Source organism: Patiria miniata, unplaced genomic scaffold, assembly GCF_015706575.1.
Source record: "Patiria miniata isolate m_02_andy unplaced genomic scaffold, ASM1570657v1 HiC_scaffold_17, whole genome shotgun sequence".
Classification (NCBI taxonomy): Eukaryota; Metazoa; Echinodermata; class Asteroidea; order Valvatida; family Asterinidae; genus Patiria; species Patiria miniata.
Window position 1 is genome coordinate 3,910,806 of NW_024037055.1, and position 19,886 is coordinate 3,930,691.

The 19,886-nt window shown below is 43.8% G+C and overlaps 3 protein-coding genes across 6 annotated transcripts; 2 read left to right on the forward strand and 1 right to left on the reverse strand.

Annotated features, from left to right (window-relative positions):
* Nucleotides 1–321: 321 nt before the first annotated feature.
* LOC119723517 (centrosomal protein of 19 kDa-like) lies at nucleotides 322–2,496 on the forward strand. 3 transcript variants are annotated; one of them, XM_038194220.1, is made up of 2 exons: nucleotides 322–444; nucleotides 988–2,496. In XM_038194220.1, exon 2 carries the CDS (start codon nucleotides 1,131–1,133, stop codon nucleotides 1,620–1,622), a length of 492 nt encoding a protein of 163 aa, XP_038050148.1. In that variant the 5' UTR covers nucleotides 322–444; nucleotides 988–1,130; the 3' UTR covers nucleotides 1,623–2,496. The 3 variants fall into 3 exon arrangements, with proteins under 3 accessions (XP_038050148.1, XP_038050146.1, XP_038050147.1); XM_038194218.1 differs by lacking the exon at nucleotides 322–444 and adding an exon at nucleotides 451–584; XM_038194219.1 differs by lacking the exon at nucleotides 322–444 and adding an exon at nucleotides 468–689.
* Nucleotides 2,497–3,675: 1,179 nt separating this feature from the next.
* Nucleotides 3,676–9,554, reverse strand: LOC119723518. 2 transcript variants are annotated; one of them, XM_038194223.1, is made up of 8 exons: nucleotides 9,433–9,554; nucleotides 8,693–8,895; nucleotides 7,972–8,385; nucleotides 7,299–7,431; nucleotides 6,764–6,964; nucleotides 5,848–6,075; nucleotides 5,098–5,181; nucleotides 3,676–4,837 (listed from the first exon to the last, which is right to left on the reverse strand). In XM_038194223.1, exons 2-8 carry the CDS (start codon nucleotides 8,883–8,885, stop codon nucleotides 4,198–4,200), a joined length of 1,893 nt encoding a protein of 630 aa, XP_038050151.1. In that variant the 5' UTR covers nucleotides 8,886–8,895; nucleotides 9,433–9,554; the 3' UTR covers nucleotides 3,676–4,197. The 2 variants fall into 2 exon arrangements, with proteins under 2 accessions (XP_038050151.1, XP_038050150.1); XM_038194222.1 differs by having other exon boundaries at nucleotides 8,693–8,899.
* Nucleotides 9,555–10,804: 1,250 nt separating this feature from the next.
* LOC119723519 (tripartite motif-containing protein 2-like) lies at nucleotides 10,805–19,208 on the forward strand. The gene is made up of 5 exons (XM_038194224.1): nucleotides 10,805–11,341; nucleotides 14,788–15,679; nucleotides 16,186–16,980; nucleotides 17,437–17,579; nucleotides 18,093–19,208. Exons 2-5 carry the CDS (start codon nucleotides 14,810–14,812, stop codon nucleotides 18,508–18,510), a joined length of 2,226 nt encoding a protein of 741 aa, XP_038050152.1. The 5' UTR covers nucleotides 10,805–11,341; nucleotides 14,788–14,809; the 3' UTR covers nucleotides 18,511–19,208.
* The last annotated feature ends 678 nt before the right edge of the window (nucleotides 19,209–19,886 follow it).

Below are 19,886 nucleotides of genomic sequence, written 5' to 3' on the forward strand. Positions count from 1 at the left end.
GCAAAATAAATGCCTCGGAGCACTGAAGATTTGTGTTTAAAGACCAAGCGCGACTCCAAATTTCGTCTTGGGAACTGCAGTCTTATGCAAGCACTGAGCGGTGTTACGTCGCGTCACTCACGTGGGATTGCATTTGGACTGCATCCGCTTGGACACGCCAGAGTGACATTTCCCTGGGAAAATTCGGATCGATGTTTGGTTGCAAGGAGAATCTTTCAGCTGACTATGTTTGACTGAGTGGTCAGGCCCGAAAAAGTGCATAAAGAAAAAACACACCCGTTTTGTGAGATTCATCGGTGAAGTGCACCCTCCGTATAATCGTTTTAGCGCCCTCTGTTGACTCTTTCCTTAAGTTTATTGGAAAATTTTAACTTGTAGTTGGTGAAATTTCTTTGAAGTAAAATTGACAGTTTTAAATTACACATCATGCGATGTGTAATACAGGTAAGATTCTTATTAGTGTATTACACTGGAGTAATAATGGGAAAATAATGTTTGTGGGTTCTTTGGGCAATAAGAGCGGAAACGTGAAATACTCGTTTGAAATACGACAGATTTACCATAAACAAGATGGCGGCGCCCGGGTGAGTTTGAACATGTTGATGAAATGAATGAAAGTTTGGCAAATATTGAATAGATTTTAACTGATGGTGGCGATCGTTGATGGAAACCTGTTGTTAAGCAAGCTTGTAGGTGTTCGTCAATCAAATCTTGATGCATGAAAATCAAATAAAAAGTAAACTGACTTCTTTGGTCGTGTACAAATTGGAGAGTTGACAATGGTCATGATGGTTGAGTGTATTTTCAAAGTAATTTCTAACAAAATTGGAAACGCTTCTCAGGTCATGTCAGTCCCAGATTTATGTCTTTTCAACATATTTGGCAATGACTGACCTTCATATATGATGAAAAAAGTGGCATCAGGGTGCAACATTCTTTCCTTTCCTTGTTTCCAGGCTGTTCATTTGTATTTTATTTCACTTTCAGTAATTCATGACGTGCTATGGAACTTGAAGTGACCAGAGAGAGCAGTCTTCAACAACTCAGCAGTACTACAGATTGATGAAGTCATGTAGGTTCACATGCAAATAGTAAACGGACTGACGAAGCCATCTCCAGATGCGTGAATCATGTCTATAACTCCAAAGAAATGCGCCATTCGGGTTGATCCACCCACTCTGGTCCTGACCTACACCGACGAAGTCACGGGCAAGGACCGGCAGCGCTCCATGCCGCTCCGCAACTTCACCAAGCGCTCGGGTGTGGACCGCTTCGTCCGCGAGCTCAAGGCCAACCCCCGCCACAAGAAGTACCTGGAGAACGTCAGTGCGATACAGCTGGAGAAGCTACTCAGCATCATCAAGGAGCGACTGTCGGGCCTCAGCATGGAGGAATCCCTGGAGAAGGTCAAGAAGGAGCTCTCCGTGGACCCCGATGAGGATCTGAACCAACTTGATGACCAGGCGCTTCAGAAGAAGAAGAGCATCATGGACGAGACGTTTGAGAAGAACCGGAAGAAACCGGGCGAGGAGGGCTTCCAGTACGACGTGGATGTGGACTTTGGGGGAGGCATCGAGTCCTCTGGCTGGGACTCGGGGGAGGAATCTGATCCCCAATTTTGACTGTAGCATGGCTGCTCCCTCCAGTTCCTTTGCATAAAATCCTAGTACTCTGCCCATAGGCCTAATTCTTTATAATGAAGTGAGTGAACTCGACGAACATATCATATATATGGCATGTGACAAAGCCATCGGGCTCATTGTGACCTCGCTTGTGATTGACTTGTGATGGGCTCCACTGCAACTCAAGCTAGTCTGAACATCGTAACAGTGATATTCTGAGAGATACAATTATTAACAAATATTAACCATTATCCTAAAGTTGTCAACACTTGCCCGGCATTGGGCCGAGTCCTAAAGCCCTCCTTTGACATACTTTTGAGAAGGGGTTCATTATACAGTCATGGTCGGGCTTTGAAATGCATTCCTATCAATTCGTACATTGTACGATCAATGTTTAAAAGGTTATACTAATGCAGTACTTTGGCCTCAATTTGCATGTTGTTTGTTGACCCCAAGTGGGTGTGGTAAACCTTTTTTTCTTTATTATATTTTGCAAAATAACGATACGTTTTGGAGTGTTTTCGTAGAGATAATGTAATATATATTCAAAGTATCAAAGAAACAACTTTGCCATTAACCCTTGCAATTTGTGCTTCCGCAGGCCTTTTCCAAAAAATGTGACACGCAGACAGACAGTGTAGGTTTTTTTTTTATATAGGATGCGACCAAACTTGAAAGATTTTTGGTTTGGGATAACACTTGTATGGTCTCTTCTGGCAGCCGACATCAGGGCTGCCTTGGTTGTCAGTTTTAAAATACAAACCCAGGATTTTGTGGCCTCACCGCAGTGTCAGAACTACGTGCAACATCAACGTATACAACTAGAAGGTTACAGGTATAGTGATGATATAGGGATTTTAAATTGGCAAAAAAACCAGTAAAATACAGTGTGCTACATAAACTCGCTGTTTTATGCGCATCGCTAGGCATAACATAAACTCGCTGTTTTATGCGCATCGCTAGGCAATGATCTCATACATGTACAAATGTACATGTATGTGAAGAACCTCAGATTTCTATTACATGTACATGTAGGTCATTTTGACTTTTTTTTAAGGGAGGGGGATTTTTGTTTGTGTTAATGTTAACTGGTCAACTAAACAACATCTGAACTTTCTCGGCATCAGTTCGAAATTATTATTTTGTTAATTTAGCCGCTGCTTCAATTTTTGTTTAAAGAATTGCACATTTAAATGTGTGAGTTGGTGAATACAGTTTTTTAGAGACAAGGATGAGAGATTTGAAAATTATATTGATCCCAACTCCCAAAAGGATCTGGTGGCGCCTTCATTGTTCCTAAATATTGCATATCGCAAATGGTTTGTTTGATTACAATTGTAGAAAATGACTATTTGGCATTTGTTACACTGTTTAAGAAGTTCGAACAAAAGAATATTTGCATCTGTGAAAGTTGATTGCAAATAACATGTAATGGCAGTTTAATCATATTCCTTTTTCCTGATGCCAACATGTTTCATAGGAATTGGACGTTTCTTGTTCTAATCACTTGATGATGATCAGTTTGCTTCCTGTTATTAATGCACTAATTTTTTTAAATGTTTTTAAATTCGTGACTTGTAACAAATTCCAGAAACGCAATGCAATAAATGTGTTTTTTTTTAAACAATTTTATTACAAATCTGCTGTGTTTTCTATAAATAATTTACAACATTGCTGCAAAAAAAAATCTATATAAAAGCCTCAACAAAATTTCACACACATCACTGAAAACAAGTAAAATACAAGTATCAAAATAGCACATGCATGGACACCACTCAAACCTTTATTAAATAAATTATAGATTATATCTTTGATATAAAATTATTAAAAAATCTTTCTTTCACACATGACACTTCATACAAATACAATGCAAGGCCAAAAAAAAAAAAATACTCGGTCTCTGGTCAGCTCGGTCTCTCGGTCTCTGGTCAGCACCAAGGCAAATGATGGAGGACACCAATGTATAATGAGGACACAAAAAAGCAAACTACATGTAGTACCCACCTTGTCTGCACAATTGAAGCTTGAAAAAAAAAAAAAAAGCCACAAAAAAAAACAAAAAACGCGTCACCGCATCAATTCCGGAACTTCGGTCTGACCGGAGACCGATTTTTTTTGGGCCTAACGCGCAAAGTTTCAAGTATTTTGACCAAAAATGCATCACTGACTTGGCAATCTGGGTACAGTTTCGTCGACCTAGTCCGGTCCGGAACGGGAACATGCACGCTGATGCGCTGTACGAAGGCTGTACCGTCTATTGTGAACTACCCCGGCCAAAAACGTCTGGCAGTACCAAGACTATTCCAACCATACATGTCAATACAACACTTGAAGCCTCACTGGACGGCTTTACATAATACACGTATATTGTACGCCATCACTGCAAGCTTAACTAATAATATTCCTAATGCTCAATCAGAACGCAGTGCTGATAGAAATATTTCATCAACTGGAATGATGCGACAGATAGTTAGGGAAGGAAAGGCGATTCAATCCTTCAAGAATCTTTTTCAAAAACTGAGAAAGATTGTGTTTGGATTAGAAGCCAAACCCTCCTTGCTTTTTTGTTGAGGTCCTACTCCTCGCTGGAATCAGTGTGATCATCCTCCACATCATCCTCATCGTCTGTCCTCTCCTCGAAATGAAACCTCCCATTCACCTCATCCGCACCCCGACTGATCCTCACTACCCAATGTCTGTTCTGCACTTCATCACTTGCATCAGGGCAGATTGCCTCGTGCAAAACCTCGCCAACCTCACTACCAACATCCATCCTTGATTCCTCGTCCCCTGCCTCCAAACCTCCTGTCCGCATTTCCCCATTTGCCTCATCACCGTTCATCTTGAACCTCATGCCAACCTCATCATACACCTCTCTATGTGTCGCATCATTCATCTCTCCAAACCCAGACATCACTGAAACCTCATGAGCCTCATCACAACCTCTCCCCTCCAACCCCTCATCCAAACCTCGGATTCGTGACACCCAACCTCGAACCCTCCCCGTCTCCTCTCCATTCCCCTGACCAAGTCTCCCACCAAGGTGCCCCAAAGACACTGAGGCACTTTGAGAGTTGCTCCTCTTGAACGCCATGAGGCAGTGGAGGTTCCCGCCCACCCTTTTGGTTTTTCTGGTCTGGACGCCGAGGTGCAGCTTGCGGATGTTCAGACACTCAGGGCTCTTGCAGTTGAGATCGGTTGAGATATCTTCCCACCTGTTGACAATTAAACCAACATGGAAATTCTAGACTAAATATCTTGGAAAGTGTCTTGATGTCACAGAATTGGTTTGTCACACCCAAGTCTCACGGCCCTAGTTTGACCAGTTTGGCAGGCTCATAGACCTAATTCTTTTTTAAGAGTTTATTCAGCATTTTCAGCAACTTCTTTTCAAGTTAGTGAAGCTTTTCTTTGGTGCACACTTTGTGAATCAACAGCCTGCCATTCATGCATCTTGTGTTGAATCTATCCATACCTGAAGCAGTGAATACCGGGCTGCTTACGACTCGGGTCAGCAACTAAGATCCAGGTATCGACTTCATCTTCAGAGAGTGGTCCTCTGCAATCCAAGAAAGGCAAGCCGACAGTCATTTTTATAACTCGTCTTCTTTTTAGGGTGAATTTTAGGCCAGGTTGTAGTACAATTTAGAATTTGATGTTGCCATGGCAAAAAAAGGTTCAAGTTTAGGTGGAGACTCAGATACCTGTCTATTTGTTGAGCAGTTTGGGTGTCAATGTCTCCTAGGGCTCGTAGCATTTGTACAGAAATGAGTCTACTAAATGGGTGCAATTTCAGTTCAGAAAAAAACTGCAGATGGAAAAGTAAAATTAGAAAATCTTGATAATTTCTCTGATCTGACAGCGGGGCGCTAGGTGTATTAAACTCAAGACGAGGAAACTTCAGTTAGGCCACTGGTTTTGGGCCTTAAATAAGATCCTTCTTCACAATACAAGACGTGACGTACCTAGAATGTTGACTGATGTTTCAGGGAATTTGAGCCAACTGTCCATTTCTAAGAGTGTCAATCTGCTGTAACTTTGTGAGAGTCACTCGATCGTTGGCACCGTACACAATATTTACGCCGCCACGTTTGTTTGCGTTGTATGTCCGCGTTGATTTTTGAGATGGCGTACCCTGATCAAGGTCATACTGACTTGTGTACAATGAGATAACTTGTGATGACCTTGTGAAAGAACAATTGTAACAGTTGATTGTGTCCGTTACCTGAAGGCATCCACAGCTTTCTTGGGCACCTCCTCAAACCCTACAGGACAGAAGTAGTGGTTCCAGCAGTGATAGATGAATGTGGTCTCAGCGTCGTGCAGCCCAGCCTTGAGCAGTCGCAGGGCTTCCTCCGACGTCCGCCCGACAGTGCGAGCTTTGCCGACCGGCTTGTACATGTGATAGGACTTGCCCCGGGTTCCGTAATGGTTGTTCAGCTTCCGAAACCATCTAACAGCACACAAAATTTCAAAAGTTGTTGAAGTGCCGATAAACTTTTTCTTTAAGCTTCATTACAGCACCAGTGTTTATAATATATCCCCCTCCTACTTGTTGACCATGGGGAATGGGCCGTTGGATCATCCCCCCCCCCCCCCAGATTTGTATGTTGAGAAACAAAAACAGTGTCAATTAGGGGGTCTTCTTGTAACTTTCCAACATTCCAAATGTATTAAATAGTTATGAAAAACAGGAAACATGAAAAACGGAGAACATACAGAGCAGAGCTTATCAAATGCACCATGTTTATGTAGGGACGTAAGCACACTACTTTGCATAAGATGTACATTTCTATCTTCAACGGCGCCCCCTAGTGTCATGTCACGTTCTAGCGCCCCCCCCCCCCCCTTTGAATTTCCCCAGCCGGGCAATTTTAGGATTTTTGGTCATCCCCCATCGTTCCCACTCACTGATTTACGCCGAGATTTTAGGAATTGGCTAGCTAGACGTTGTTACTGATGGATGTTATTGGTTGGTCGTGATAGCGCCCTCTCACAGCAACGGGTTATTGCGGCACTGGGTTATTGCATATAAAACCATAAAAATATCTAGCCCTAGCTAGACCTGGCGACGAGGTGACATCACACTATGGCAGGCAATACAAATCGTCTTTTTCTGTCAAAGCTCAAAAAAAACTAACCTCATCAACGTTCCATTTCCGGTAAAAGGCCCAAATCTTATTTCGCCGAAGGGCGGTTTGAATCCTAACACCGTCAGGGCCTCCTCCTGTGTGATTGGTCGGCGGTCACCGGCACCGATGGTGGAAAACAGGAAGTTCCAACAGGAGACTAGAGAGGATAGACCACAGGATTTACTGTACTGAGGTCGGGAGATGCAGAACCTATGGGATACAAGAAGGTAACTGTAAATTGGCATATATTGTCTACAGAGGATAGACCACAGGATTTGCTGTACTGATAAGGTCTGGAGATTCAAAACCTATGAGACAGAAGGAGATCATTCTTCCAAAAATATGCCGCAAAAATGGTTCTCTCATCCGAACCACCCCATCCAAGGGAGATATAGTGACTGCTGATCCCTTTCACAAAACTCTTATAGGAAATGCCTGTTGCAAATCCTTGTGGGCAGGTCACTTGCCACTATCAACATACGTACAGGATTGATCACATGATTTGCTGTATTTCGGTTAACTTTTCCGCCACTTCATTTTTTACCATCTTCTTTGGTCCAGGACCTTTCTCTCTGCCAGCATGGTGGTTGTCACGGTTACCATCGGAGGGATGTACTTGTCTTCTTCGGGACTTGTGGTCGAGGAGACATCCTTCTTCTGCACTTTCTTAGCAACTCCTAGGAAACAAAATAGTATACATTCAATACGTGTGCTTCTTTTTAAATTCTGCAAAAGTTACATCAACTTATAATTTCTGACTTGTACAAAAATTACGTTCGAGTCATGTATACATGTATTTCTGGCATGTGTCTACTATTAATGACCCTCTAATCAAAGACCAAAAATATTTTACTTTAAAATTACAACCAAGGCCCAGCCTTTTGGTGCTGCATAACAAAAAAAACCTTGCTGAGCCAACATTTGTGCTATGAGCACAAATCAGTGGTAACCTGTTCAGTTCTTGCAAAGCAAAGTGTTTCTGGCCTTTAGTAAATGTTTGGGCCCATTAAAGCATCATGAAATTTGCCAAAGTATATATATTTTTTTTTAAATGTTACACAGCTGCTTCTGACCCTTTCGTAAATCAGAAAAAAAAAATTAGGGGGAGAATTACTCACAGCTCATGACACTGCCAGATCAAATTTTGATGGAAAACATTTATATTTTTTTAGGTGGAAGGTCTTCTCAAAGTAACTACAAACAAAACAACACTCTACCTTTGGCAGATTTCTTTCTCTTCAAATCTTTAGGTGCAGCTAGATCAGTAACGTCGATCTCCCACGACAAGGGTTTTGTGGTCTGCTCCTCTCTCAAGTTGCTGAATGCTGCCTTTGACTGGGTTTCAGCAAACCCGTGCCTTGGATCTCTGGTACAGCTGTTAACTTCAACCTGTTCCGATGTAAGACTCCTTTTTCCTGGCCCAAAAGTCTTTGTGGATGGGGCGTGGAAAGCTTCCAACTTTTGATTCGGTTTTGTCTTGCCAGTGAGGATTGCTTCCTCATCAGTCGAGACAGAAGGCATTTCTGTCCTTTCCAAGACAGAGGTGGTATATGTTTTTGTCGCATCTGCTTCATCCTGATTATCTTGGGACGCCTTTACTTGTCTGGACACTGTTGCGTCATCAGACAGGCCTACATAAAAGAATAGTACTCAATGAGTCAGTTATTTCTAATAATAAAACACACGGGTACCCGTTAAAGAAACCCAGCCCCAAAATTCATATCTCCGAAGTTTCTGCCCAGATTGTTCATAAAGGTCCACACAATAATACAACCACATCGGTGCAATTGTCGAAGCATGTTTGCACTTGTGCGTAAATGCTCAGGCTGAGTCTGAGTAGTAATTTATTTTTTCAAAAGCAGATTGTGTTTGTCTACTTCCACCAACTGCAAGTACGTATATAGCCTAGGCCTTCGTATGATCTGGCACTGCGAATACCTGTTTGTTGTTTGAATTTTCTTTTCTCCTCTGATGGGCGACATCTATGCAGAGAGTGCAGAAGGACAATCTGGTCGAGGTCCAGAGGTCCGTCGTATCTGACGTCATCATATCCTTCATCTTCCTGGCTGAAGTCGTCTCTCTCATCTTTTATCTCCTTACCAAAGAGGCTGGATGAGATGATGTTGCCCATGATTCACACTCTGTCTGTCCAAAACATGATGGAATGTCACGCTTGTCTCATTAAGATCATTTTGAAAGAAGACGATGCTTGATAACACAAGCATGGAGCTATCAATTAATGTCCAACAAAAATGTAAAATTAAAAGATACGTGAAGACTGTAGGCCTACACATGTACATGTTTATCTTTTGGCATGTTGCCGGGGAGGGCGCTACATGTGCCATGGACTGATTGAGGAAGGAATGGTGCTATGCATTCACACTCACAGCTTCTGCCAACAGCTGAACAGGCAGATCTCAGGCAAACTATATGTGTGGAGCTTCGACCGTATTCAAAGCTCAACCATGTCAACACTGACCGACTAAAACACCTGAAAAATTACATAACTTACCAGAAAGAATTCCATACACTACCAACTAGTACTAGCTACAGCCTATACCATGTATACAGGGCCACCACCGATGACTGACCTGAAACCAAAACTTTGTAAATCTCATGAGAAACACTAATTTTTAGGAGGAGTACACAAATTATTTGATATTTGGCAAACTACCAACCTCTGAAAAAAACTCGGTAGCTTTCTTCTCTCAAATCATTCTAGAAATTTGCAGAACTGGGCAGAAAGAATATAGGCCCCGGCAGTAACTGCAGAGTCAGACGCCTGCACTGCTCCATACTGAATTCCACAGCGCACGTCGTCGTGAACATTTATTGTTTTGAAAAAGCCGGTCTGAAGAGGGCGCTATTTCATTTTGTGTGAGTTGTTTCTCTGGTTTCTCTATGGATATTACTGCGTTGGTGGCCAAGGCGTAATTGTGTGGGGGGGGGGGGGGGATTGGAGGGGTAGTCGTCACAAGCCTCCATAATACAGAAAAGTTGATTTGTAAAAAGGCTCTCACTGAATACATTCAGTTTTTCGTTGAAAAGGTGGTTTCTGTAGATGTTGTTTTAAATTATGCGAAATTCTTCTCTTCAAGTTAATTAAGTTCCATGAAATTTATAATTACATTATTTAAGCCACGTCAATATTCATGCGTGATTATCAATTACGTTATTTTTTTCGCGCGCCCGAGTCCTGGAATGTACCCTTCCACCCCCGTCAGCAACAGTCAGACGTATCCACATCCAGACTAAATAGTGAACTGCAATGGTCTCGGATATCAGTTGGATGGTCAGAGGCCAGACCGTCAATCACCCATGCAATAACCCACGACATGACAATGTGACAGAGATGGATGATGTCGCACACGAAGGTTTCACTGGTACCTGCAGCATTAACTACCATTCAGGGACCAGTCTCCACCATAATGGGCCCTATAAAGAGTACCAGGAGGAACTTTTTGAAACTTGAAACCTGAAAATTGAAAACTATGCTTTCGAAACGTGAGAACAAAATTCGAAAATTGACTCTTATTTTACACCAGCCTGCCTAATGAACCAGATGTAGTTATACCAATAATCACTATTCTCATAGTCATATCCAAAAGAGCAAACCTATAAGTTCGTGAAGGAATAATGAACTCATCGAACGATATCCATTTCATACCGTTATCCCACCCGTCAAAGAGAATTAATTTGCTGAGTTTCGTCACGTGATGTCTCCTCTTCTCAAATTGTGTTCCACTGATGTCGTCATGGCAACATCCGACGACTCCTCGCCTTAAAACTCCAACGGGATATGGAATGTCATAATAAGCGTAATGGCCTATATATCAATATGTCTTTTGGGAATATTGGCTACCTGACTCAGCGTAAATTGAGTCCCTTTAGTTGTTTAATAAACGAGGTTATCAGTAAAAACTTGCTTAAGATAAGACTGACTGACAACTACAAGTGTATGTGAGGCTCGTATAAGTCAAATAAAAAATGCCAGCTTTAATTCTGTCTATAAAAAATATAAATAGGCTACGCACAAGCCGCTCGTTATATCTACACCATTTGCCGTCAAGAGCAGACGACAGTTATTCGAACTTGATGGATAATGCTGTAGTTGTCGGAGGCAAAACCTTCAACTTGTCCCCAACGAACGCCCACACTATGTCGTAGCTACGTCGCTCAGGGACCGTTAGCGAGCTATAAATACCAGCCAAGTTAAATATAGGACAGCCGTTCGTGCAAAACATGTGCATCGCTCTCCACATTTATTATACGGTCCGGGACTCCTCTCTTACACGCAAACATCGTAGATGGGCGAAAAAGTCGGCCAAACATGAGGAGAACTTCAGCTTAGTGAGGGGAATTTCTGGTAAAGAATTCCGGCATTTCTGCAGGGTATATGAAGAGTGAGGACGACATAGGACGACTCGGTTTACATCTCTGTGTAGTTTTCTTTGCCATGACTGAGTGATGATGCTATGTACCACCATTTCTCGCAGACTCTGAGAGAGCACATCACATCCAGTTGTTGACTGCGTCGGCCGATGTACCGCCATGGCAGCTACAACCGTTTCGTGACTGAAGGTAGAGGTGAGATGGGATCAATAGTAGATCATGTAGATCAGCAGTACTAGGCCTATAGACTACGCACACGGCAAGGTTTAATCGTGCCTGATGGAGCTGGTAGGCGGGGCAATTGGGTGCAACTAGAGGGGGGAGGGGGTAACGACGGCAGAGGTGAGTTGGGATCAACAGTATATCAGCAGTAGGCTATTAAGTCTACGCGAACGACAAGGTTTCATCCTGCGTGATGGAGCTGGTAGGCGGGGCTATTGGGCGAGACTTGATGGGGTACACTTTCTCGGTTATCGATCAAACAAAATCATATAACATAGCATATTAGTATTGCTTGCAGTTGGTAATTAGTACAGTTTGACAGCGGCGTAGCTACCGGGGGGGGGGGGGGGCTCACGACCCTCATACAAAAAATAAAATCCCCCCAGTCGCCCCATCCTTTTCTTATTGTAATCTCTCCCTGCTGAGTTTCGTCACGTGATGTCTCCTCATCTCAAATTGTGTTCCATTGATTCTGCCCAATTCTCCATCAGTCCAATTAAAAGTTAATTAATAAGATGAATACAGACTGCAGCGGAACGCACTCACCAGAAGCATCATGCTAGAAGCGATGAGGGGGGGGGGGGCTCCCTCCACCTTCAAAACCTCCACCCCAGCCCCGACGCTCATGGTGTTAAATATATTGACTTCGCCAGTTTTATATTTTTTTCGTGTTCTCGTTCTCTTTTGTATTCGTTTTTCTTCGGGGGGGGGGGGGAAGCCCCCAGCCTCCCACGAAAAAGACAAAAAGAGTTTCCTGGGTTCAAGTAGTTTTATGTACACTGCAAAATCAGTGGTGTTAAATTTAACACCATCATTTTCCATCTGGTGTTAAATTTAACTGGTGTTGCCCTGTACAGATACCAGATGGTGCTATATTTACACCACATGTTTTGCAGTTACTTTATTTTGTAGTCATTTCTAAAGAACAAAAATCGTGTCATTTAAAAATACCCATGTGTTTATGCTGGCTTTTTCTACCAACGGTGGTTTTTTCTTGCATCTCGACCGGCGCCTTTGAATGGTTTCCAGAGATAGTGCGCGTTATAAATGGTGTGCTCTTATTATTATCACCCACGGCACAAAATAATATAATATAATATAATATCACGACACGGAACAGCCGTCTGGGTTCATGTTAGCGTTTTTTTAGTTGGCGCAGTGCACATGTGCTCGGCCCGGACATTGCTAGCGCGCACCGCATTCTTCAGATTCCCCGTCTCTTGCCAGCGCGCGAAAGCGAATATCATCCTAGCCACTTCTAAGTTTAACACGGTAATTCAAAACATGATTTACGGGTCAACGATATGACGTAAACATAAAGCAGGCCGGCATTAGGCCCGGAAAAAAATTATCACTTGTTCTTGTTTATCATTAATTCACAATGTGATTTATTGGCATGCAATTAATTGGTCTATGCGATGCGCGCATAAACATACATCAATTTTTTTTGTAATATAATTAAATCACTTTTAAAAGCAACAAACATTATAATTTTGTTGGTTTTTTGTTGGGGGGTTGTTTGGTGTTTTTTGTTGTTTTTTTTTTCGGTTGTGTCTAATCTAAGCACACGTGTAAAATCAATGAGACTTCGTCAAAACGAAAGTTGGTAATCGTGACATATTAGAATATCCGAAAATCTGAGATTGCTTAAAATCTCGGTTTGGGACGGATTCGCCACTTCGTCAAAACGGTGACGATTATTGTACGATTTGCCAAAAATAAAGATAAATTCAGCCAGTATTAAAGAGACAACGAGTTATCACTTGCCAAGTTGCCCAAGTGTTTCTCCAAACACCTCATTAATCAAGAGCAGCAGAATGTCAGCGGCACGGCCTGGAACGAGCAAACGACAGGAGCTTATCACATTCGCCAGCGCCGAAATTATCGCTGACGACAGCGCCTAGCACATGCTTGACCCGTCAAATATCTCAAATGTCTTGTAGCTCACGATGATTCGGCACGAGACTAATCATAATTTTAATACAACGATAGTAAGTCAGTAGGATTTAACATCAATTGTAAGGCAACGTACTTGGAAATCTGTATGCGTTGTCGACATCTCCGTGAAAAACATCTTCTTGTGAGATCAGATTGCGAAACAGTACCGACTTACACTAGCACGCGCAAACCATGAAGGCAAAGGCTGTCACTATTAATGTGGTTTCTGTCATAAGTCCAAAATCAGATTAAGCTACCGGAAAAAAATCCCTGTTTATAGCTCTCGCTGTTTATAGGCAAAACTTCTCCTTCGTTGGTATGAATAAAACTTACACCCTCCCAGACATACAAGTCTGTTATCCAATCGATTTGTTGAACGAAAACAAATGCACGCCAATGGGCAGAACGACCTTTTGGACAGAATCAACGTTAGTCCACTCAAACCAATTCGACAGCACATATTACAGTAATTTCAAATACTTCCAACGTAGTGGTTCTTCTAACACGAAAAGCGACAGTTATGTAAACAAAAAAGTTGTCATTTTTAAAGGAAGAAGTTTAAAGACAATGTCTATCCCTATTATGATTAGTCCATTAATGTTCGACGACTTCTATTTAGTGAGCAGACTCGAATAGATTGCAATCTTCATCACCGTCTAGTCTCTCACCACGGTCTGGGGATGTGGGGAGGACAGTTACCGGGAGACGGGACGGCAAACTGCCCCACGGGACTGCTGGACCGAATGGCTTCCAGTCGGTGGATGATGAGCCATCGGTACGCTCAGCATAGAAACATCCTACCGCAGGGGCAGGCGATGATTCAGGCCGGCTGCTGCTGCCTATTAAAATACTTCGGTGTTAACATCATATCTTTATTATCCAAATGATTCACGCGGAGAGATTGTTTTTCTTTTCAAGAAGCCTATCGGAATTAGGAGTCGCGCAGACATCAGGCAAATCCGGAAAGCATAATAGTTTGATATTATGTATACATGTAGTTAGTTTGTTGGTATTGAACATTGGGTGCGATAATTACGTTTGGATGATAATGTGCAGCCACGTTGATAGGCTGATCCGGATGGCGGTGCTCTCTGGATTCATGTAATCATCGAATGCACAGAAGAAGCCAACTCTGTTTTCTCTGGTATCTGGTCCATGAGCACTTTGAGTTGTAGTCAGGCATGCTAGAGTAGCCCTACCCAGAGCCTATGCTGAGTGGCATGGCGCGAACCGTGTCGCCTACTTGGGTTCGAAACTGATATTTGGTATACGTTTACTGTGGCAAGTTCTTAATTTGTCACCTCAATTAGACCACAACGCACCGCTAATTGTCTTCATGTCATGAGTAAAACAAAATTGTTCGGAGAAGAAAAAGCTTTGGTGATTGGTAGACTCTTGTGCAGCGTTACTTCCAGGACTTACACTCTGTTTTCATTTTCTCTATTCTGACTGTACTCTACTGTGTTCTTTGTACATTTCAGGAAATCAAGCTCCTAATCCAAGATGGCGACCAACGTTCTACGAGCTGAGGAGTTGGATCGACAATTTTTGCAGTGCCCGCTATGTATAGACCGCCTAAAGAAACCCAAGGTTCTCTCCTGTCAGCACACCTTCTGCGCCAGCTGCCTAGAGCTGTGGATCAACCAGAATGATGGCAAGCTCTCTTGCCCTATCTGCCGCATGGAGTACCCCATGGGTGAAGGAGGAGTGGCCTCCCTCCCGGACAACTTCTTCGTGAACGGCATCATCGATTTCATCAAGCAGAAGCGGCGGGTGTCGTCCAGCGCCCCGTCCTGCCACGGGTGTGACAGCGAGGCGGCCTACCACTGCTTCGACTGCAGCGAGTTCCTCTGCGTTGACTGCGCCAACGCCCATCGCCGGCTTCGGATGACTCGCAGCCACCGGTTGACCACAGTGGATGAGTACCAGACCAGTGGCATGCTGGTTCGCCTGGACTCCCTGGACAACAGCGCCAAGTACTGTGCCAACCACGACCGCGAGCAGTTTGAGCTTTATTGCGAGACCTGCGATGTTCCCATCTGTTACCGGTGCCGGGCCACTAGCCACCGGCCTCCCAGGCACAAGCACCGAAAGCGGCAGGAGGCGGCCCAGCAGCGGCGGGGGATCCTTGGCCAGCTGGTGGAGCGAGCGAAGGGCCGCCTGGAGACACTCCGGGACAATCTTGCCGTCCTGAAAGAGACAAATAGACAGTTGCAGCTGAATCGTAACCGGGCAGAGGCCCTGATCCAAGACAGGGCGGAGAGTCTAGCTGAGACTCTGGCAAGATACGAGCAAGAAGCTCTGGATGAACTGAACCAGTGCTACACGGCAAGGAGGGAGGCACTGAACACCGAGACAGAACTCTTACAACAGGTAGATTGGGGTATTATGTGAGGGGTTTGTTTTCATGTTAAATTAATGTTCAAATGATGAGTTTTTGTTTCTTATGAATCAACAAAGTAAGCCTTGCAAATTCCTGTCCCTACCTGCTAAAGTTGCCATATATCTTTAAAGCCCCTTTTCCATCCAGGGAGTTTGCTAAGTTATAAAGGAGATCACTCAAAATGAAAGATCATTTCCTCTAATAAATCGTGCAGGTTGAATTGTTAGAAAAATGTTAGTGTAAAAGTTTACTTTTTGAACAAGATATCACTACAAAGGGAGTAATCGTTACAAAGTTGCACTTAATAGAACAACGGGAAAGGGAGACTCTACATAAAAGGGAAACAATAAAACAGCAACGCATTATCCTGATGTTTTTATGGGGTATTTAACTTTATTGGAAGTATCCTGCTGTACTAGCGACCGTCAATTTTGTAATTATTTTGTATGCCAGCAGGGGATTCTGTGAATTAAAATGAGTTTGTGTTTGTTCTTAGGTCTTGGATAAGACCAGCAGTGTCTGTAGCGTCACTGAGAATCTTCTCACCGAGGGAAACGACACGGCACTCCTGTTCGTCAACAGAGAGACCACGTGCAAACTGGAGGAGGCCATCGACGTCGATATCACTACAACACTCGAGGAAAACGGCCACATCGGCTTCGCCTGCGGTCGGCTGGAACTGAGCCGGTCCTCCGTGCTTGGGCACATCGAGTGTCATCCGGCTATTGCTTCGAGGTCCGTGCTCAAACCGGAGGGGGAGCTCCCCCGGGATGTCCTAGTCGGGGAGGATGCCTGCGTCTGCCTGGAAACCCGAGATGCATCCGGCAACACTGTTGAGGCCGGGGGTGCCTCAGTGAGCGCTAAGCTCTGCTCCCCAGCCGACGAGGTGGGACTGGCCAGGGTCAAAGACAACGAGGATGGGACCTACGACATCGTGTTTCGCTCCAATGGCGAAGGGCGCCACAGGCTCTTCGTGGCAGTCTTCGGCCGGCAGATCATAGACAGTCCCTTCGACATCGCCGTGCACCGACCAGCCCGCAAGGTCCTGGAGTTCGGAGCGGGCGGCTGCATCACGCGACTACGGGAGCCCTGGGGCGTGGCCGTATCGGCGCGTAACGGGGACGTCTTTGTCGCCGACACCGGAAATAACTGCATCCGGATCTTTGACCTGAACGGTAACCACCGGAAGCAGTTGAACTTTCCCAATTTCCCCAGCAAGTTCGAGCCGCTTGGACTTACGTTGGTTGGAGATGAGGAGAACATTCTCGTTACAGATCACATCAATAAACAAGTATGCTTTTTTTAAAATTAAATTTCAAATAGAAAATTTGGTTCTAAGCCGACTTTAATTTAGCGGGGTTGGTGATGACATTGTTCACTTCAATGTACACCCAAAATCCCACAATTAGGCCACGTGTGAATCTCTTGTCTAGAGCTATGTACTGATGTGCGCAAATAACAACTACGTTAACTTTGCACATGGTAATGACGTATTACGTAGCTCTAGCTTTTGACGCCCGTTCCAGAAACGGCATTGGTAACGTTTCAATTCCACGTGTGAATAAAAATCAACCTAATAGAAAAGGAACCCTTGGACGTTTTGCGCACGTTAGAGCCAGTACAAAAATTGGAAGCGCAAAACCTTGAACTAAACTGCCTCTAAGCCTCTGTTAATTCGTTATAACCCGAAAAGTGGGTGTGACCTAAAGCTAAATCAATGCCTCTCAATTATTCTGTACCGTACCAGGTGTTGCTGTGTACTCGTGACGGCCAGCTCTTGCGTCGCTTCGGTGCAAGCGAACTCCGCCGGCCCTGCGGAGTGTCGGTCAATAGCATCGGCAACATTCTCATCGCCGACCATGGCACACACTGCATTCACTTCTACGACAGGTAAGCCCAAGCTCTAAAGTCTAATATGAGCACCAATTATTCCAAGGATGGGATTGGGTTGTAGGCCTACTGCCAACTTTCTAATGGGGAGTGTCGGTAGGCTGTGACATCATCCTGAAGGTTTTATACCGAACACAATCACAAATATACGGATCGTGACTCCTGTTGTCGACATAAGCCAATTTAAATATGTATTTCAATTAAAGGTAAAATTTATTGAACAGCGGCACCTGTGCATTTCACACTACATTGTAGTCTTGGCTCAAGACGGAAATTTCCGTATCGCCTGCCATTCCCTAGCAGAGTATATTTGACTTCTCGTGGAAAGCAAAGCGAATTTCATGAGGTCTCATTTCGTAAGGTTTAAATGTGAAAAATAAAGGTGGACTTTATGCCAAGGTTGATGGGACGCGTCGTATTGAGTTGCGCCTCATCACTGCTAAGGGACTATAATAAAATAAAAAATCCCGTCTTGAACAAAGATTAAACATTGCTTTTATTTGGATACCTCAGTGCCTTCCGCTACCGTAAAGACATCGGCGGGTACGGCAAAGCCACGGGCGAGTTCCGCTGTCCCATTGCAATCGGTGTAAACAGCAGAGACGAGATCGTCATCTCGGACCGGGAGAACCATCGGGTCCAGATCTTCGATCCAGACGGGGAGTTCCTGGCGGCCTTCAGCTCGACTGGCGAAGGGGAGGCCCAGCTCCGGTACCCGACGGGGCTGGCCGTGGACTGCCACGACAACATCATCGTCTGCAACGACTGGAACAACCGGGTGCTCATGTTCGACCAGCAGGGCCGGTTCCTGCGGAGGTTGGACAGCGATGCCGATACCCTGCAGTACCCGTTAGGGGTGGCCGTCACGGACCATGGTAAGGTGGTCGTGGTGGACTACGGGAACGAAGCAGTCAAGGTCTTCAAGGTGTGATGAGGCTTGACAACCGAACCAAAAATGTACTCACCGTCAATTGACCTACCGCACAGGTTACAGTGGTCAACCAGGCATCCACGTTGGTGCTTGTAACATAACACTCCAGGTCTGTTGCTGCATAATACTTATCTGGCCTGTAGCGATGAAAACGGATACCAATTTAAAGTCTGATGCCCGATGTGACGTTGAAATGCCACACTATAGGGCCTACCATCAGAGTACTCCCCCAGTAATTGGTGTACAGTGGTTATCAAAAAAACTGAACCATAGTTCAGGACGTGAAAACGTATGTAGCCAACTACAGCTACAGCTGGGCTGATTGATGATGAGGTGCAAATATTAAATTCCCATTGTACAATCACACTTCCTTGATTAGTTTTGATTGGTTTAATTCAAGTCAGTGATTGGTGAATACAATTAATTATGCAGAATTTGTAGAAACTTAAGTGGTAGAATTGCAGTAACTTGAAATAAACTGATGACTGATGCAAGTTTATGGATGAAGATTTCTCAAAGGAATGTCCGGTTTGCAAATTTGAAGTAGTAGGTTCTGAGGTTTGAAGGTTGGTCGATTGGAGGACGGAATGGTTTCACAAAGGAAGGTTAAAGATTGAAAGTTGACGGAACAGATATTTCACAAAGGTAAAGGTGTAGGGCGGTTTTGCTGAAATGAAAGACATAATAAACTACCATGAGCATTTAAACAATGAAGTCTATGTAAAGTTTGTGAATTATTGGAGACAATAAGCACAGGAATGAAGAATTTTTCATAAGGAAGTAAACATTTTTCACCTTAGAAACCCTTGCAGCAATACGTAAATCACAGAAAAATTTATGGGCCAAGTAGTAAACACTATTTAACAAAGCACTTAATAACATGGCAGCTGGGCATCGCAATCTTCATGTCAAATGCAAACCAAACAACATACTGCATGGGGAAGAACTACACAAAAAATTGAAACATTGTGGTTAGAAAATAGCACTCAAATTCACAATATGTACTTACTAAGCTGGGGTATCATCAGTGATGATCTATAAACATCGTGGTTCGACTATGAGATTACATGTACCTAACTAAAGATGACTTTTCACGAACTTATGAGATGACTTTAGGGGATAAATTTAACGGAAATTAACATCACTTTATAATTAACAATAGAATGTTTTAACCTATCCGTAATTATGAACAGCGCCATCAATTGGCACAAACTGTACTACGAAGTCCCAGAGTGGCCATGTGCATGCTGTCATTTGCTGGAGGGCAGGAACCAGGCGACATAATAGCGCCCTCATAGAGTGGATATAACATTCGTTGGTACCCACCGCCTCACTCAAGATCGCTGCTGACTTCTGATTTATTGGACTTTTATTGG

Excerpts from the sequence above, each read along its gene's own strand:
- LOC119723518 (XM_038194223.1), bottom strand. The coding sequence starts at position 8,885 with ATGGGCAACATCATCTCATCCAGCCTCTTTGGTAAGGAGATAAAAGAT. Across the intron at positions 7,432-7,971 it reads GAGAAAGAAATCTGCCAAAG|GAGTTGCTAAGAAAGTGCAG; the intron begins GTAGAGTGTTGT and ends TTTGTTTCCTAG. Across the intron at positions 6,965-7,298 it reads GTCCTGGACCAAAGAAGATG|GTTCTGCATCTCCCGACCTC; the intron begins GTAAAAAATGAA and ends TGTATCCCATAG.
- LOC119723519 (XM_038194224.1), top strand. The coding sequence starts at position 14,810 with ATGGCGACCAACGTTCTACGAGCTGAGGAGTTGGATCGACAATTTTTG. Across the intron at positions 15,680-16,185 it reads AGACAGAACTCTTACAACAG|GTCTTGGATAAGACCAGCAG; the intron begins GTAGATTGGGGT and ends GTTTGTTCTTAG. Across the intron at positions 16,981-17,436 it reads CAGATCACATCAATAAACAA|GTGTTGCTGTGTACTCGTGA; the intron begins GTATGCTTTTTT and ends GTACCGTACCAG.
- LOC119723517 (XM_038194220.1), top strand. The coding sequence starts at position 1,131 with ATGTCTATAACTCCAAAGAAATGCGCCATTCGGGTTGATCCACCCACT.